General features: G+C 40.4%; 1 protein-coding gene across 1 annotated transcript in view; it reads left to right on the forward strand.

The window, feature by feature from the left end:
• LOC126456739 (molybdenum cofactor biosynthesis protein 1-like) overlaps window positions 1-19,223 on the forward strand; it is a 181,345-nt gene that overhangs the window by 85,084 nt on the left and 77,038 nt on the right. Inside the window, exon 5 of the mRNA XM_050092484.1 lies at window positions 1,498-1,583. Within this exon, the coding sequence (XP_049948441.1) occupies window positions 1,498-1,583 (86 nt within the window). The remainder of the gene's footprint in view (window positions 1-1,497; window positions 1,584-19,223) is intronic.

Below are 19,223 nucleotides of genomic sequence, written 5' to 3' on the forward strand. Positions count from 1 at the left end.
AAGGTCAAGATTGTCTTTAACTGAACACAAACAATTCCTTAGTTTTGCTGGTAGACGAAAAACACACTTGATTCTGTTTCTCTTAGTGATTCTTTCTATTTTTGAAAACATGCCACTGAAATATGGTAGGAAAGCCATTTGTAGTGCTTGTCTAAGTATCTTCATTTACATCCCTACACTGAACTTGCTTTGCTCAGAACACATTGCAAATCTGTTTACAAGAATAAACATTCTGCTGGAACACTGTTCTTAGGTGTTACAGTTCACCAGGCAGACTGTCAGTATCTGAGATCACGTGTGCTCTATGTGCCAGGGAGTGTAAGACACTACCACATTGTGCAGGGTGATGGCAACATTTGGACTGCAAATATAACTCTGCATGTATCAGTTTGCAGTAGAGACTATGCCCCAGTGTTCTGTCAGCTTTTCTTCTAACCGTGACATCCAGGAATGGTAAGCTGCTATCTTTTTGTACTTCCACAGTGAACTGAATATCCGGATGGACCGAGTGCAAATGCTGCAGGAACATAGGTAGTGTCTGTATTATGTGGGCCACACCACAAATGTCTCTTCAGCATTCTGCCAGAAGGAGGAAAGTTGGATATTTACTAAGGGAAATAGAGGATCTCCCATGGGAACACTGTCCACTTGATCAAAGTAGTTGGTGTTACATAAGAAATAGGATGAGGTATGCACATGTTTAAACAGCACCACAATTTCTTTCTCAAACTTGCTGCTAATAACCTCTAATGAGGGCTGCAGGGCACTTGTGTAAGTAATGATATAACATTTGAGCTAACTAAAAGATCTGAAAGTTCTAGTTTAAGCATCTTCAGGTATTCTATGAAATCCTCTGAATTCTAAATATGACGGTCATAGTCATCCACATGATAAATTTCAAAGCTGTCATGTGGAAATTGCCAGTTCCATCTTGCAGCAGTGATGGTGGAAATCACCACCACCTGAAGATTCCAAAACGTTGTGTCACTGAAGTATTGAGGGAGGGACTTGCATAATGTTATCTGGTGGGGAACCCAAAGTGTTTTTGCAACAGATCTATCAGGCAAGCCTGAAAAGTCACATATACTCCAAGCAGTAAGTACCTGTTGTAAAATGGCCACATTAGTGAGCTTGGCAATTAATTAACAGTTTATCAATAAATTTGGCTTCATTTTGCAAGAAATTGTGCTGTGTTCCACTACTCCCTCTTCAACAAAACTAATGTCAGTTTCTGCTCCACCTCTTCAGCCCGAGATCCTATGTATACTCTTGAGCATTTGTGTAAGATACCTGTTTATTTATAAAAATAAAAGTAACTTCTATCATGACTTTCCCATTCTTGTCCAGTGGGTTTGTTATCCTGCTGTTGCCTACTGCAGACTACAAGATTACTGTTGAAGATTTCTGCAAAATTTTTCTTTCTTTTTAGTGTACCAACATTTCACTGTGTGGTAATTGCCTGGTACTGTTTAACGGGTGTTTTAACTGTTGTTTCAGAGATGCAATACGAAGCAAATGCAGTGAGGATGACTTGCTTGCCATGATTGGGGCAGCAGTGAGAAGAAAGAAGAAACAACATGCAGGTAAGATACATTACAGCAAATGTAACTCTATAGATAGAAAGAAAATTTCTGCTTAACAAGTCATAGCAAACATAAGAGCAAAATAGAACGAAAAACAACAGTGATAGAACCTGAGTTTTTTGTGTAAAATTGGATTTAATTTTTTATTTAGTATTCATTCTGATTAATGCCCATTGGTCAACAGTACATTTCAGCCCTAGAATTTGGTTCTGCAAGGTCCACCAGATAACCATATATGGCTGTTGTAACTCCTTTATTGGACTTCAGAAGTTTTCCAGCAACAAATCTTTTTTTTTCTTTCTTTCTTTCTTTTTTTTTCTTTTTTTAAAAATAGCTAAAATGCAGAAAACATCATAAAGGAAACACTCACAGAAAAGCATCAGTGTCCTTGAAACAATGGAAACTCCAGTAGGAATATCAACAATGTTGGAAAAGACAGATTACTACTTACTGATGAAGGCTGTGGCTGAAAGCTTTATGTAAGTGTCTTTTAATTCTGCCCATCTGCAGCCTAAGGTATTTTCTTTATGGTAAGTAACAGTCTGTCTTTTCCTTCATTATTCATTAGTGTTCTTTGTTTTTATTGCTGTTTAGCAAGCATCGTGTGGTATATAAGGGATGTGAATAGCGTCAGATGTTGAATCATCACTCTGGAGGATATGAAGGTGCTGCATATTGGTGTGAGACAGCATTATCTGATGAGAGTTTGAAAGAAACCTCATTGTGGATGTCCATTTGGTCGCCTGGTTAAACCTTGCAACATCTGTATTTTTGGAGTATTTGGATCTGGCAGTGGCCTGATGTTGGAAAGTAAGGGCATACTCATCATCAATCTTCCAGTTGACTACATCAGACCACTATAAGTGAGCATCACTGTGTAGTGTACTGAGTACATTGTAATCTGTACACGTCTGTGACTGCCATCTGAGAACAAGTACAGTAAACTCTCGTGCAGCTACACTTTTGGCTAGCTAGATTGACACTTGACAAGTTTCAATTTGCGTGCACCTGGAGCCAAGCATTTGCTGGTGTTTTTTGGCAATCTACTGCTAATCAGTGCACAGGTGCGTGTCAAAAGTCCAAGTATCGTCAATTTGTGCGTGTGTTGGTTGAAGCTCTAGTGTGTTTCTTATTCGTATTGCATGGTTTCATGCCACTGCCATCTATTGGAACTCCTTGGAAGTACAGTACATACAGTATTGTTCTGTGCAGTGCAACGTAGCCCTGTCGAAACCGACAATTAGAGTGCGCCGCCTAACACTTTCCACTTGTTGTCGGTACATCAAAGCTGAGTGTTTAACAGTGAATGTACAACACCCTGTTGTGTTGCCACATGGGCTTGGGTATAACAGAGGAAATGGCATAGATGTATCGAATGCTTTCATTTGATGGCTGCCACAGCCTGGTTTCAAAAGTCAAAAGTTTGTCTAGTGCATCTCGAGTGTTGTCAAGTTGTGCATCTGTGTGTTTCTGATTTGAGGTTTTGTGCTCCCACTATGTGCCTTAAAGTGTCCAGAGATAAAAGGGACCAAAAACCATAAAGGACTCAGTCGAGTGTCTGTAAAAAGAACACTGAACGTGACTACGGGCACAAAACATAAAACGAATGTGATCTTGTTGGAAAAAGAGCTTCACACTTTGCAGAGAATTGATGCTGGTGAGCCACCCACAAAAGTTGCTGCAGAGTAGGAGTACAATTACTGATCGGAAGACAAATCGATCAGGAATTGAAAAATTTTGTTCCATCCAAGCATTGGGCAGCGCAGTGAAATCTTGAAAAACAATGAGAAAAGGTGCACATCCTCAGTTAGAAGAGGCATTATTTTTGTGGCACGAATAAATAAGAGCCAAAGGTGTGTCAGTTTCAGGTCCTCTATTTTGTCAAAATGAGCTGATGAGTTGATTGAAGGAAAGAAGCAAGAATTCCTCGGAAGTAATGGCTGGCAGGATCGTTTCAAGAAGCGGCATGGCATTCATGAAATTGCCATCAGTGCCAAATCATTATCTGGGGATGAAGCTGCTACGCTGATTTTAAGAAGAAACTGCACACAATCATTGACAAAGGAGGTTATACTGGCAATCAACTTTACAAATGTGATGAAACTGAGTTGAATTACAAAGTGCTGCCAACGACAACCCTTGCCTCTAAAGAAGAAGAAATGGCTTCCGGATACAAAAAAATCAAAGAAAGATTTACTGTCCTCACTTGCAGTAATGCCACTGGTAATCATAAACTGTGTCTTACTTTAATTGGCAAATCCAAAACACCAAGAGCATTTAGACACCAACCAACCAGCTTTGCCACTGAGGTACACGAATCAGTCTTAAGGCATGTATGAACAGTGCCATCTTCAGAGAGTGGTTCCAGGCAGAGTTTGTTCCAGCTGTAGTAAATTACATGGAAGGAAATGGACTTCCTTGAAAAGCGCTACTTCTTGTGGACAATGCTCCTTATCACCCAGGTGATCTGCAAGATGGGGATATCAAAGTTGTATTTCTCCCACAAAATGTTACATCTCTATGTCAACCGATGGACCAAGGTATTCTTGAGGCGATGGAAAAACATTACAGACGCAAGATGCTGGAATACTTAATAGGTGTGATTGATGCTGCAGATGATTTTGTGGAAGCTCTTAAAAAAATCGATGTTTTAAGTGTCATTCATTGATTGCTGAAGCTTGGAATCTAATTCCTCCAGTTCCTCTTGTTAGGTCTTGGAAAAAACTCTTAGATCGTAAGGCAACCTAAGTGATGGGAAGGAGGAGGCAACACCGAAACTCAAGCTGACATAATTTTGGTGAATTTACTGGAGAAGCTGGTTGTAAAGACACACACTTCGAAGACATTGAAGAGTGGATGGAAAATGGCATTTTTTCATGTGACTGAGGATGAAATCGTCCAAATTGTGACCGTTCATAAAGTGTCAGAAGACTATGTTTCTGATGATGAATCAGAGAAAAATATTCCTCACACATTCTGTTACGAAGTGATCCAAACTGCCCTGGAGTACATCAGCCAACAGGAGGAGATGATTTATCCTGAAATAGTTTGATTTCAACGTTGGAGATGTATTGTTGCAGCAATAGTTTCTCAAGCAAAAAAACAAAAAAAAAGACATTCGTGACTTTGTTAGCAAAAAATAAACTCTAATGAAGCATCCTAGAACTTCTATGTCCATAACTTAAAAAGTTTTTTTTTTTTTTTTTACTTTTCTTGAAAGTTCCTCTGGACAGACTTTTCGTTCCTTTGAGTAATCTCTAGATTTGTTTCGTAATTTTGTTCAGTAGTTTATATTTTATTCAAAAGAGCAGGTAATAAAATTAAAACTCCTGTTTTTTCCTGCTGCCAAATAAGGGAGATTTTTTTTCTGTAAGAATGCAAAATAAACGAGCTTTGTTATACAGCATTTAAAAACTTTGAGTTTTCAATCATAGTTTGGTGCCTTTTTAACATGTCAACACAATTTTTTCAGTAAAAAAGTGCAGGGTTATTTGCAACCGTATCAGAAACGTTTTATATACCCTACACACGTTTTACGATCGTATTTCGCAATATTGACACAATTTGAAGTGTTCACATGTGAAAACAGGGGGACTTTGATTTATCTGAAATTTTCGTTATCGGAACCGGCCACCGTCCTGATCATTTTGGATAAACAGGAGTTCACTGTAATAGACTCCTTGCAACATGCTGTGTCATACAGCTAGGAGCAGCCAGACTGGAATTGCCATCCTGCGCATAGGCTGCCTTTAACACCCAAGCAAATGACTGCGTGTGAAGTGGTGCCATGATCGAGAAGTATGGACTGCTAATGAATGGTGTCACATTATGTTCACTAATGAGTCCCAGTCCTGCACTGCTCCAAATGACTATCGTGAAGTTTGACAGTGACCCGGGGAGATTGGGAGAGGTCCCATTCTTCCACATTTTGGGGGGGGGGGGGGTCACAAAGGAGTCCCATGGTGTGGGGAGCCATTGGGTATGACTTCAAGTCACGGCTTGTAATGGCCGAGGGAACTCTGATGGTACAGCAGTGTGTAATAGTATTGTGGTGCTATTTTTCAACAGGCCAGTGCTTGTCCACATGTAGTATGTGTCTCTTTAAATTGTCTGCGTGATGTTGATATACTCCTGTGGCCAGCAAAATCCCCATATCTGTCCCCGATAGAACATTATGGGACCAACATGGACGTCAACTCCGTCCCACTACCTGTATCCATGATTGCAATGTCCAGTTACAACAGTTGTGGATCACCTTTCTCAGGAGGGTATGCAGCAGCTTTACGACATCCTCCCGCACTGTCCAAGCCAGACGGGGTGCATTTCTGTATTGATAAGTGGGCTCAAACTGATAAGTTCTGTGTAAATTTGACTCTGTTTTGTTATCACTGAAATAACATCACATATCCTCTAAATTCGCTATGTTTAAATTTGTTTTCTCCCCACCTTCTGAGTGTCTCACTTTTTTTCAAGCAGTGTAATTTAAGACAGACATAAGAATATGAAAATGGGATGGCATATCACATTGCTATTCAACTATGCCCCTAAGAAAATTGTAAGGTAATGGAGAAGAGCAGGTGCACTATTACACTGACAAGAACGTAAACTTAAAGATAGAATTATATTGTGTAACCTATACCGATGACATAATACTAATTGACAAAAACATCACTGATGTGCTAAAGCAATTTGAAATATTAAGGGAGCAAGCTAGGAAAATTGGACTACTAATTTCACCTGGAGAAAAAATTCTTGGCTGATACCAAAATGGCACTAGTTGAACTTATATAGGCAACGACATAGTATTTGGTGTTAAAGAGTTTAAATAATTAGGTGAAAAAGACCACTGAACATCATAATGAAAAGAAGGCCATAGAATCCAGACTTCAGAAAATACAAACTGTCTCTCAGTTAACTAAAAGTGTTTTTCCTGGAACTTTAAAATCTAACATTGTACAACAGTGATCAAATTAGAATTTCTTTATGCATGAGAGAGACTCTTTGTCCAACACAAGACATGAAAACAGCAAACTGAATTAGAAGAATGTAAAACTGTAGTAAAAATCTTAGGTCCAAGAATAAAAGATGGAACACATCACACAGAACCCAGCGTGAAATCTCCAGGCAAATTCCAAAAAACTCTTGTTACAATGTGTCTCCAAAGACTCCAACTTGTGGGACATACAGAAAGAATGTATCCAAACAGGCAGCTCATTGGATTCCCACATACTTGAAAAATAAGATCCAACTGATGAAAACAAACAGGAAGAGACCTTAAGAAATTGGAATCACTACATTTCCAGTATTCTGATGTAGTGATGAGTCACACAGAGTGCAGTTTCACAGTAGCTTGATCGATGCTTGTACTTGTGTATGTAGTATATGCAAGTGTGTACAGCGTCTATTCTGGTGTACTCACAATATGCTAATTTAGTGGCTGAGCAGTAAACCGGATCCCTACTCGGTTCCAGTGTGCTGTGCTAATTATTCTTCTTCACTTGACATTTATGCTTGGAGCTGCAAGAGAGGTCATTTTTCAGATAGTGCCACAAAAACAACAAATTCTCAGATATCAGTTTAACTTACACTCTTCAACATCATAGACAACATTTCACATTAATATGTTGCAGAACACTAGATTAGTGTTAAAATTGCCAGAGTAAACATTGTTCTCCATGTGACAGATTGTCACCCAACGTCCAAAATAGATAAATTTTATATCTCTGCACAGAGAAGCAGCTGGTTGCTCATTGTCATCTGTGGTGCTAATCAATGGGTCGAGCTCGTTGCTGGCACAGTGCCACCACAGAGTAAGTGGCCCCTCATCCCAGCAGGTGGCGATGTTTTAACACCCGTATAGCTCCCCAGACTTACCACGTCTGTGGATAACTCCGTCTCTGCACAGAACTTCCCACATTTCCCACACAGTGGGCCATAGTGCCTTTTACACACAATAAATCTTCAAACTTATTTCATTGGCTAAGTTAAAATTCGAGTGTGACATGCTATTTCATAAAAAAATAGCAAACGGTAGACATGGATGTTATTGTGACTCTTTCCTAAGGCAACATTTGTGTATTACACTTGTAGAAGTGCACTGCAACATAAAACAGTAGACCGTAAGTTCAAACAATGGAAACTCCAGGTTGGAATATCAGCAGTGTAGGAAAAGATAGAGTGCTAATTACCATAAAGATGGCACGTTAAAATGCAGACAGGCACACTTAAGACACTTACACATAAGCTTTTGGTCACAACCTTCATCAGAAAAAGAAATAGAAATACACACCATTCATTCACACAAGCAAGCACACCTCACACACACATGACCGCCAACTCCGACAGCTCAGACCAGAATGCTAGTCTGTAAGTTTGCTACACAATAAAATAATTATTCTGAGCTACAAAAAAATGGATTCAAAGAACTAAACTGCTTGAAGAAAAAAAAGGGAAGCTCCCTGAAGCAACGTAGTTTCACGAGTGTGCATACCAGTGGTAAATTATGAGAGTCGCAACTCTCTGAAATGGATACAAAGGCCACCAGATTGCATTAGCTTTGTTTGTGTCTGGGATTGTTACCATGAATGGTAGGAGCTATAAGAGATGTGAAGAGTGTAAGATGTTGAGTGATCCCTGTGAAGGACACAGATGCCCTGTACTTCTGTGAGTCAGCATTATCAGCACATAACAAAATTTGAAGGGGCCTAATTGTGTGTCTCCATTTGCCAGGCTGATTGAATTATGCAATATGCAGATTTGTGAGACATTCAGACGTGGTAGTGGCCCCATGTTGGACTGCTTGGGAACGTAAGGGCGGCGTGCTTGTCAGCAAGCTTCCAGTTGACCGTGTCTGACGAGCCCATGGGAGAATCGCTGTAATGTACGCCGAGCACATTGTAACCCTTTCACACCTGCACCTGTCATGTGATCAGCAGTGAGTCACATTCTGCAAGACCCGCAATGACAGTTGTCAGTGAGTATGACAACGACATAGGGAGAGGGCGTGTGGGGCAGCATCGGATATGACTTCAGGTCACTCTGACAGCACAGCAGTATGTCATGGACATCCTACATCCTCATTTGCTACCTCCATGTCCAACGGAGTTACAAGAGACAGAGCAGTGAAAACATATCCAGTTGTTGACTCACAAAACGGTTTTGAGCTGTGACGCATGTAGTCTCAAGTGAATCATTCATACAAAAAGAAAAGAAGAAGAAGCTAAAGTCAGAATGTGAAAAAATTGGAGAATGGAATAGATATTTGAAGACTTCACACTTGAAACTCCCAGTTTTCCTATTGTGAAAGTACCTTTGTGACCATATGCATTTCACTGACGATAAACTTTCTTTCTCCCCCTGGGTCTTGGCTCCATATTTTTTCATCCAGTTGAGTCATAATACTTGCATAGTATTTGTGAGGTATTGTTTCAGTCTTGCAAGCTAATCTAAAATACAATCCCTTTTGCATCCTAGAAAACAATGACCACTCTTTCTCTCCGATGAAGTCACCTTGGCTATTTTTGTGCAACTGCTGTTTCATTTCATCCACGGGAACAGATTGGTGCATAGAATCAGTTGTGTGTCAGATTGTCCCAAATTGTTTTTCACATTAGGTTGTAGTCAGGCTTCAACAGACATGCCACTCACTTTCTGGTACAGCCACGGCATCAGCTGGTTTGCACATCTTTTTAATTACTGATCTTGCAATATCACACTGTGTTCTTTCTCAGCATTTTCATATTTGATTGTAATTCTAGGAAGTTTGTTCATGAGTCATCTTACAGACATATGCCACATATGAATTCAGCCACCCATTCCTTAACTGTTGACTATGAAGGAACTCCCCCCATGAACCATGGACCTTGCCGTTGGTGGGGAGGCTTAAGTGCCTCAGCGATACAGATGGCCGTACCGTAGGTGCAACCACAACGGAGGGGTATCCGTTGAGAGGCCAGACAAACATGTGGTTCCTGAAGAGGGGCAGCAGCCTTTTCAGTAGTTGCGGGGGCAACAGTCTGGATGATTGACTGATCTGGCCTTGTAGCATTAACCAAAACGGCCTTGCTGTGCTGGTACTGCGAACGGCTGAAAGCAAGGGGAAACTACAGCCGTAATTTTTCCCGAGTACATGCAGCTCTACAACTTGACTAGAAGAAGAGATCGGTTGGTAGGACATGTTTTGAGGCATCAAGGGATCACAAGTTTAGCATTGGAGGGCAGTGTGGAGGGTAAAAATCGTAGAGGAAGACCAAGAGATGAATACACTAAGCAGATTCAGAAGGATGTAGGTTGCAGGAGGTACTAGGAGATGAAGAAGCTTGCACAGGATAGAGTAGCATGGAGAGCTGCTTCAAACCAGTCTCAGAACTGAAGACCACAACAACAACAACATGAATGAACTGACTCCTAATAAGTAAGATGATGCCTGTAGAAAAGTACAGCAAAACAGTAATCTCAAAAAAGGACAGGATAGACAGTACATTCTGTAGGACATATTAAAAATGATTGGTAAAAGAGACTTGCCGTGTTAAATGCAGCTTTTGATTACATGATAATTGAATTGGATAGATAAACAATCTACTCGCTAAGTGGCGGCAGAACACACACATAAAAGAAGATTATTATTAGGCGAGCTTTCAGAGCCAGTAGCTCATTCTTCAGGCAGAAGGGTTGAAGTGGAAGGAAGAGGGGTGAAGGATAGGTCTAGGAAAAGGGTAGATTTTGAGAAAGTTACCCAGAACTGCAGATCAGGGGAGACTTTCCAGATGGGATGAGAAGGAAAGACTGATTCCACATCTACATACATACTCCACTAGCCACCATATGGTGCATGGCAGAAGATACCCTGTCTCACTACAATAGTCTGAATAAAATTACTTGACAGTTGACATCAATCACTTGCTGCAACAATGTTGCCACATTGGCTACCAGCTACCGTTTGGTTACAGGTGACAACAAACAAGCGGCTCACTTCACAAATTATGTTAAATGTTTAACACAGAGCAATTTTTCTGGTGGCTGGTGCAAGGTATGTCAGAAATGTTGGATACTCTGTCGACTATTGATTTAATGTGATCAGTGACTGAACTGGGGCAGACAACCCGTTTTGTATCCCTGACTGTAAACTTGTGTCCTAACCCAGCTGAGAAAATTGTGGTCAACAGTCTGCAGCAGTACTAATATCACTATCGCTTTGTTCATGGCGATTAAAGCTAACCCTTAAGGGTAAACTCAAGACAACAAAAACTCAGTTTCAGGGCTGAAAGCAAATTGAAATTTCTCCGTGTCATTTGTTACCTGTAACTATCCTTACACTAGCTGCACATGCTGCCATGTTAGAAACCAGTGAACAGTCCGTGTGGGCCCTTAGTCGTGGATTATAGATGACTGAGGCAGATTCCAAATGAAGAAATAATGACAGGACAAAAAATAAGACCAAATAGAACAGTCAAAACAATGATGAAAAATGATGCAGCAAAGTATTAAAAATAAAAAAATACATTTAAACCAATTAATTGAATGAAAATAATAATCACACTCATTTGGTTAGATTTAGAAATAAAAATTTTGCTACATTGATGAGATTCGAACCTACGACATGCTACACATTAGCTTAATCTGCCAACCATTGTGCTATGCCACAGCACTGCATGAAGTATTTATATATGTGAATGTAGTGACCCTAAAAATTTCAGTTTCACGCAGTGTAGTGAAAAGCTTATCTAATGTAACATGATCTCTGTGAATATGGTAACTATATGTATGATACTGAATTACACCTTGTGCTGATTTATTCGGTAATGTTTGGTTAGTGCTATGAATGAAATGTGTGTCTTTCATTAGCATTGTTAATGTGTGTTGTTTTTGGTGTAGTATCGCGTGTCATGAAATACATAATAAAAGTGTTGGGCTCATAATTCGGGATACAAATACATCAAGAAAGAATGCTGAACCAGGAATTGGAAGTGACTGGCCAATTTTGGTGGAGTTTGGCAACAGCAGACAGTTCAAGTGTGACGCTGACAACTCTTATTGACGTTTGAAGTGCCAACTATCAAGTAATTTTAATTCGACTGTAGTCAGTTCCTTTCCCGTTCCATCTGCCAATCGAGTGGGGAAAAAGTGAATGTCTATATGCCTCTCTATGAGTCCTAATTTCTCGTCTCTTATCTTCGTGGTCCTTATGCGTAATGTATGTTGGTGCAAGCAGAATTGTTCTGCAGTCAGCACAGTGTTCCTCAAAATCCCTCCAGGGATTCCCATTTGAGTTCCAGAAACGTCTCCATAATACTTGTATGTTGTTGTTTCAACCTACTGTTAACAAATCTAGTATCCTGCCTCTGAAATACCTCAATGTCTGCTTTAATTCGATCCCTTGTGGATCCCAGACACTCAAACTGTACTCAAGAAGAGATCACACTAGCACCCTATATGTGATGTCCATCACAGCTGAGCCACACAAGTAAAATCCACCCAACAAACGAAAGATGATTATTCACCTTCCCTACCATGACCCTCACAAGTTTGTTCCATTTCATATCACATTGCAAAGTTATGTCCAGATATTGAAACAATATGACTTCTTCATTCATGACACTACTAATGCTGGATTCTGGCACTATGGATTTGTTTTTCCGACTCATTTGCAGTAACTTATATTTTTCTACATTTAGGGTTCGCTGTCATTTATGGCACAAACTGGGAACTTTGTCCAAGTCATCTTTTATCCTCCTAAATCACTCAACAATGACACCTTCCATACACCACAACATCATCAGCAAACAACCATAGATTACTGTCCACTTTGTCCATCAGATCAGTTATGCACATAGAAAATATGAGTAATAGCGCTCCTATCACACATCCCTGGAACGATCCTAATGATACCCTAGTCACTGATGGACACTCACCATCGGGATAATGTAGTGGGTTCTATTACTTCAGAAGTCTTTGAGCCACTCACATATCTGGGAACCTATTCCATGTGCTTGTACCTTTGTTAAAAGTCTGCAGTGAGGCACTATGTCAAATGCTTCTCGGAAATCAAGAAATATGGAATCTGGGTTTGTGAATTTTGTGATGGCAAACTTAGAGGAGCAATGCATCTGCATTAAATTTTGCGTGAAACTCAAGAAAACCTTTACAGAGATACACCAAATGATGCAGGGAGCCAATAGCGATGAGTGCTTAAGCCATACTCGGTGTTACGTATTATTCACACATTTTAAAAATGGCTTTACAAAAGTCAAAAATGATCCTTGTTCAGGACACTCTTAGATGTCCTCTGATGACGCTTGTGTCAGGAACGTCGACGAAATTGTGTGTGCCAGTCAAAGATTCACTGTCCGAGAGATTGTAGAAGAATGTAACATTTCAATTGGATCATGTTATGAAATGACACAGCATCTTGGAATGCATTGTGTTGCCGCCAAGTTCATTCCACGGCTCATGAGTCAAGACCAAAAAAACTTTTTGGATCTCACAAAAGAGAATGAGATGTTCCGTGTGAGAATAGTATGACCCCTGCAGACTTCTTTTTATTTCCAAAGTTGAAAAGGATGAAGTTTTGCAATGGAAGATGAGATAAAAGAAAATTCGCAGACGGCACTTTATGCGACCCAGCAAAAGGTGTGTCAAGACTGCTCCTGGAAGTGGAAATGATATTGGGAGCAGTGTATCAATTGTGGAGGAGAGTATTTTGAAGGAGACAATCCGTAGTAACTAAAAGATAAGCATAGAAAATTTTGTGGACAAAGTTCTGGAATTTTTTGAACAGACGTCGTATGACAAAAGAGCATGCTGAGTTGCCCATGAGCGATGCTTTGTACTGATTTGTGGACATAAACTTATTGGTCTCTATGAAACTGATTAGATTCAAACCCAGAATATGTTCAAGAATTCTGCAGCAAACTGATGTTACGGGTATTGGTCTGTAATTTCGTGGGTCTGTTCTTTTGCCATTCATATATACAGGAGACGCCTCTGTATTTTTTTCCCCAGTTGCTTAGGTCTTTCTGCTGGGTGAGAGATTCACAATAAATACAAGCTAAGTAAGGGTCCAGTGCCATATAGCACTTTTTGTAAAACCAAATTGAGATTCCATCTGCAACTGGCGACTTATTTGTTTTTAATTATTTCAGGTGTCAGGGATGCTTACGAGGGTGGTTTGAAAAGTTCTTGAAACAGAATAGAAAAAAAGTACTTATGTCACTGAAACTTTTTTGTTTTCCAATGTACCCTGCTTGTAGATTAATTCACTTGGTCCAACAGTGTTCCAATACCTTGATCCCATCTCGACAATGATTTTCCTCCAGGCCTACAAAATAGTTGTCAACTCAGGCTACCAATTCTTCATTTAAGTGAATCTTCATCCACAAAGAAAAATTTTCTGTTTAGGGAAGAGGCATGTGTGGCAACAGTTCATACCTTAGTTTGTGTAATTTTACCATGGCGATGGCACACGCGTGCGAGCGTGCATTGGCTTGATGCTAGATGACTTTCTTCCTTATTAAACCTGGCCTTTTTCGTATACCTTTTGTTGTAATTTGTCCAGAAGGTTAGCACAATATTCTCCAGTAATTGTTTGCCCAGTGGGGAGACAATGTACAAACAGAATCCCCTTCTCATCCCAGAACACTGATGCCATGATCTTCCCAGCTGAAGGAATTTGGTGGCACATCCCAGAACACTGACGCCAAGTCCTTCCCCGCTGAAGGAGTTTGGCGGCAGAGATTCAGCATGTTTCCACTGCTTTGATTGTTGCTTTGTCTCGGGGCTTCCCCCATGAACCATGGACCTTGCCGTTGGTGGGGAGGCTTGCGTGCCTCAGCGATACAGATGGCCGTACCGTAGGTGCAACCACAACGGAGGGGTATCTGTTGAGAGGCCAGACAAACATGTGGTTCCTGAAGAGGGGCAGCAGCCTTTTCAGTAGTTGCGGGGGCAACAGTCTGGATGATTGACTGATCTGGCCTTGTAACATTAACCAAAACAGCTTTGCTGTGCTGGTACTGCGAACGGTTGAAAGCAAGGGGAAACTACAGCCGTAATTTTTCCCGAGGACATGCAGCTTTACTGTATGATTAAATGATGATGGCGTCCTCTTGGGTAAAATATTCTGGAGGTAAAATAGTCCCCCATTCGGATCTCCGGGCGGGGACTACTCAAGAGGACGTCGTTATCAGGAGAAAGAAAACTGGCATTCTACGGATCGGAGCGTGGAATGTCAGATCCCTTAATCGGGCAGGTAGGTTAGAAAATTTAAAAAGGGAAATGGATAGGTTAAAGTTAGATATAGTGGGAATTAGTGAAGTTTGGTGGCAGGAGGAACAAGACTTTTGGTCAGGTGATTACAGGGTTATAAATACAAAATCAAATAGGGGTAATGCAGGAGTAGGTTTAATAATGAATAGGAAAATAGGAATGCGGGTAAGCTACTACAAACAGCATAGTGAACGCATTATTGTGGCCAAGATAGACACAAAGCCCATGCCTACTACAGTAGTACAAGTTTATATGCCAACTAGCTCTGCAGATGATGAAGAAATTGATGAAATGTATGACGAGATAAAAGAAATTATTCAGGTAGTGAAGGGAGACGAAAATTTAATAGTCATGGGTGACTGGAATTCGTCAGTAGGAAAAGGGAGAGAAGGAAACATAGTAGGTGAATACGGATTGGGGGGAAGAAATGAAAGAGGAAGCCGCCTTGTAGAATTTTGCACAGAGCATAATTTAATCATAGCTAACACTTGGTTCAAGAATCATAAAAGAAGGTTGTATACCTGGAAGAATCCTGGAGATACTAAAAGGTATCAGATAGATTATATAATGGTAAGACAGAGATTTAGGAACCAGGTTTTAAATTGTAAGACATTTCCAGGGGCAGATGTGGATTCTGACCACAATCTATTGGTTATGAACTGCAGATTGAAACTGAAGAAACTGCAAAAAGGTGGGAATTTAAGGAGATGGGACCAGGATAAACTGAAAGAACCAGAGGTTGTAGAGAGTTTCAGGGAGAGCATAAGGGAACAATTGACAGGAATGGGGGAAAGAAATACAGTAGAAGAAGAATGGGTGAAGTAGTGAAGGCTGCAGAGGATCAAGTAGGTAAAAAGACGAGGGCTAATAGAAACCCTTGGGTAACAGAAGAAATATTGAATTTAATTGATGAGAGGAGAAAATATAAAAATGCAGTAAATGAAGCAGGCAAAAAGGAATACAAACGTCTCAAAAATGAGATCGACAGGATGTGCAAAATGGCTAAGCAGGGATGGCTAGAGGACAAATGTAAGGATGTAGAGGCTTGTCTCACTAGGGGTAAGATAGATACTGCCTACAGGAAAATTAAAGAGACCTTTGGAGAGAAGAGAACCACTTGTATGAATATCAAGAGCTCAGATGGCAACCCAGTTCTAAGCAAAGAAGGGAAGGCAGAAAGGTGGAAGGAGTATATAGAGGGTTTATACAAGGGCAATGTACTCGAGGACAATATTATGGAAATGGAAGAGGATGTAGATGAAGATGAAATGGGAGATAAGATACTGCGTGAAGAGTTTGACAGAGCACTGAAAGACCTGAGTCGAAACAAGGCCCCGGGAGTAGACAACATTCCATTAGAACTACTGATGGCCTTGGGAGAGCCAGTCCTGACAAAACTCTACCATCTGGTGAGCAAGATGTATGAGACAGGCGAAATACCCTCAGACTTCAAGAAGAATATAATAATTCCAATCCCAAAGAAAGCAGGTGTTGACAGATGTGAAAATTACCGAATTATCAGTTTAATAAGTCACAGCTGCAAAATACTAACGCGAATTCTTTACAGGCGAATGGAAAAACTGGTAGAAGCAGACCTCGGGGAAGATCAGTTTGGATTCCGTAGAAATGTTGGAACACGTGAGGCAATACTAACCTTACGACTTATCTTAGAAGAAAGATTAAGAAAAGGCAAACCTACGTTTCTAGCATTTGTAGACTTAGAGAAAGGTTTTGACAACGTTAACTGGAATACTCTCTTTCAAAGTCTGAAGAGGGCAGGGGTAAAATACAAGGAGCGAAAGGCTATTAACAATTTGTACAGAAACCAGATGGCAGTTATAAGAGTCGAGGGCCATGAAAGGGAAGCAGTGGTTGGGAAAGGAGTGAGACAGGGTTGTAGCCTCTCCCCGATGTTATTCAATCTGTATATTGAGCAAGCAGTAAAGGAAACAAAAGAAAAATTCGGAGTAGGTATTAAAATTCATGGAGAAGAAATAAAAACTTTGAGGTTCGCCGATGACATTGTAATTCTGTCAGAGACAGCAAATGACTTGGAGGAGCAGTTGAACGGAATGGACAGTGTCTTGAAAGGAGGATATAAGATGAACATCAACAAAAGCAAAACAAGGATAATGGAATGTAGTCAAATTAAATCGGGTGATGCTGAGGGGATTAGATTAGGAAATGAGACACTTAAAGTAGTAAAGGAGTTTTGCTATTTAGGGAGTAAAATAACTGATGATGGTCGAAGTAGAGAGGATATAAAATGTAGACTGGCAATGGCAAGGAAATCGTTTCTGAAGAAGAGAAATTTGTTAACATCGAGTATAGATTTAAGTGTCAGGAAGTCGTTTCTGAAAGTATTTGTATGGAGTGTAGCCATGTATGGAAGTGAAACATGGACGATAACCAGTTTGGACAAGAAGAGAATAGAAGCTTTCGAAATGTGGTGCTACAGAAGAATGCTGAAGATAAGGTGGGTAGATCACGTAACTAATGAGGAGGTATTGAATAGGATCGGGGAGAAGAGAAGTTTGTGGCACAACTTGACTAGAAGAAGGGATCGGTTGATAGGACATGTTTTGAGGCATCAAGGGATCACAAATTTAGCATTGGAGGGCAGTGTGGAGGGTAAAAATCGTAGAGGGAGACCAAGAGATCAATACACTAAGCAGATTCAGAAGGATGTAGGTTGCGGTAGGTACTGGGAGATGAAGAAGCTTGCGCAGGATAGAGTAGCATGGAGAGCTGCATCAAACCAGTCTCAGGACTGAAGACCACAACAACAACATTGTCTCTGGGGTATAGTAGTAAACCAAAGTTTCTTCGTGGTCACAAACCAGCACAAAAGATCTTGTTTGTTTCTCCTAAAACAGGCCAAACATTGTTGTGATATGTCCATTCTCATGCGTTTTTGACCCAGCGTCAAGAGTCGCGGCACCCATCTTGTGAATACCTTTCAGATACATCTGGCAAGCGTGAGCAATTTCATGCCCTCTAAATTGGTGATCCTCCTTGATCATTATGCGCACTTTTGCAATGATTTATAGAGTAGTGACTCATCTTGGCTGACCTATTCATGGATGATCATCATCTAAGCTCTCCTGACCAAATTTAAATTCATTTATCCACTTGGCAACAGTTGAAGACAAAGGAGCAGATTCCCCTGGTGTATTCTGGAAATCGGCATGAATGTCCTTCACTTTCATACCTTTCTTTATGAAGTAATTAATCACTGCTTGAATCTCGACCCCCCCCCCCCCCCCCCCCCCCCCGTGTACTGTCACGTCTTTGCAGATCACTACACAGGAACAACAACAGAGCCGTGTCACTGCCACAGCTCTCTTCCAAGAGCACTGACATGGCACGTGTTTACAGGCAACAGTCCAACGAATATCATGTGAACAACTTGTGCTAGCGCTGGCCTCTTGTGGTGATTGTTGTTAGGTGTCTTTGTGCTATTGTCAAATGACGGTATGTTTATATGATTCTCTTGCATGAATGATTTCTTGAATGCAAAATTTAAAACATTTATCTCCTACTGCCACACCAGACTGGTCAAGTGACTTGATGGAAAACTTTGACTCACTTAGTGATTTTACATAGGACAATAATTTCCCCTGCTTCTCAGCCAGATCTTTTGCTGAGGTATGACAGTGGTAGTAACCTTTCCTTGTTGGCATTTGGCATTCTCTTTTGAACTAAGAGTGCAGTAGCTTTTCCTTCCTCAGTATTTTCTGAATTTCATTGTTAAACCACAGTGGCTGTTTTGCATCCATAATTCGTTTACTAGGTACAGACTTGTTGAGAGTGCAATTCACGAACTATTTAAGCTTTGACCATAATCTCTCTACGTCCATCTTAATGGATCTAAGTGATGTCAGTTCTGTCTAAGTGAGATGCTAACATCTGCTTATCTGCTCTTTCTGGCATGAACATTTTCCTAGCTTTCTTGACTGATTTATTAATTTTTGTAATCTTAGTTGTTATGATGTTATCATGATTATTAATCCCCATCTCTATGCTGAAGTCATTGATGATATGTGGCCCGTTTGTAACTACAAGGTCTAAGATATTTCCATTGCATGTGGCGTGCCAAACTAGGTGCTCAAGACAATTTTCGAAAACCACATTCAAAAGTGCTTCACAAGATTGACTGCACCCCCTGTAATAAAGGCATAGGCTACCATCTATACTCAGTAGGCTAAATTCACCTCCAACCAGTATTGCATGATCTAGGTATTTACATGCTACTGTCTGTAGACTTTCTTTGAATGGCTCCAAAACTGTCATAGCAGAACCGGGTGGCTGATTAAAACATCCATTAATTAACGTGATTTCACATAGACTTGTTATAGGCAACCAGATAACTTCACT

The sequence above is a fragment of the Schistocerca serialis genome, chromosome 2 (assembly GCF_023864345.2).
Source record: "Schistocerca serialis cubense isolate TAMUIC-IGC-003099 chromosome 2, iqSchSeri2.2, whole genome shotgun sequence".
NCBI classification, from domain to species: Eukaryota; Metazoa; Arthropoda; class Insecta; order Orthoptera; family Acrididae; genus Schistocerca; species Schistocerca serialis.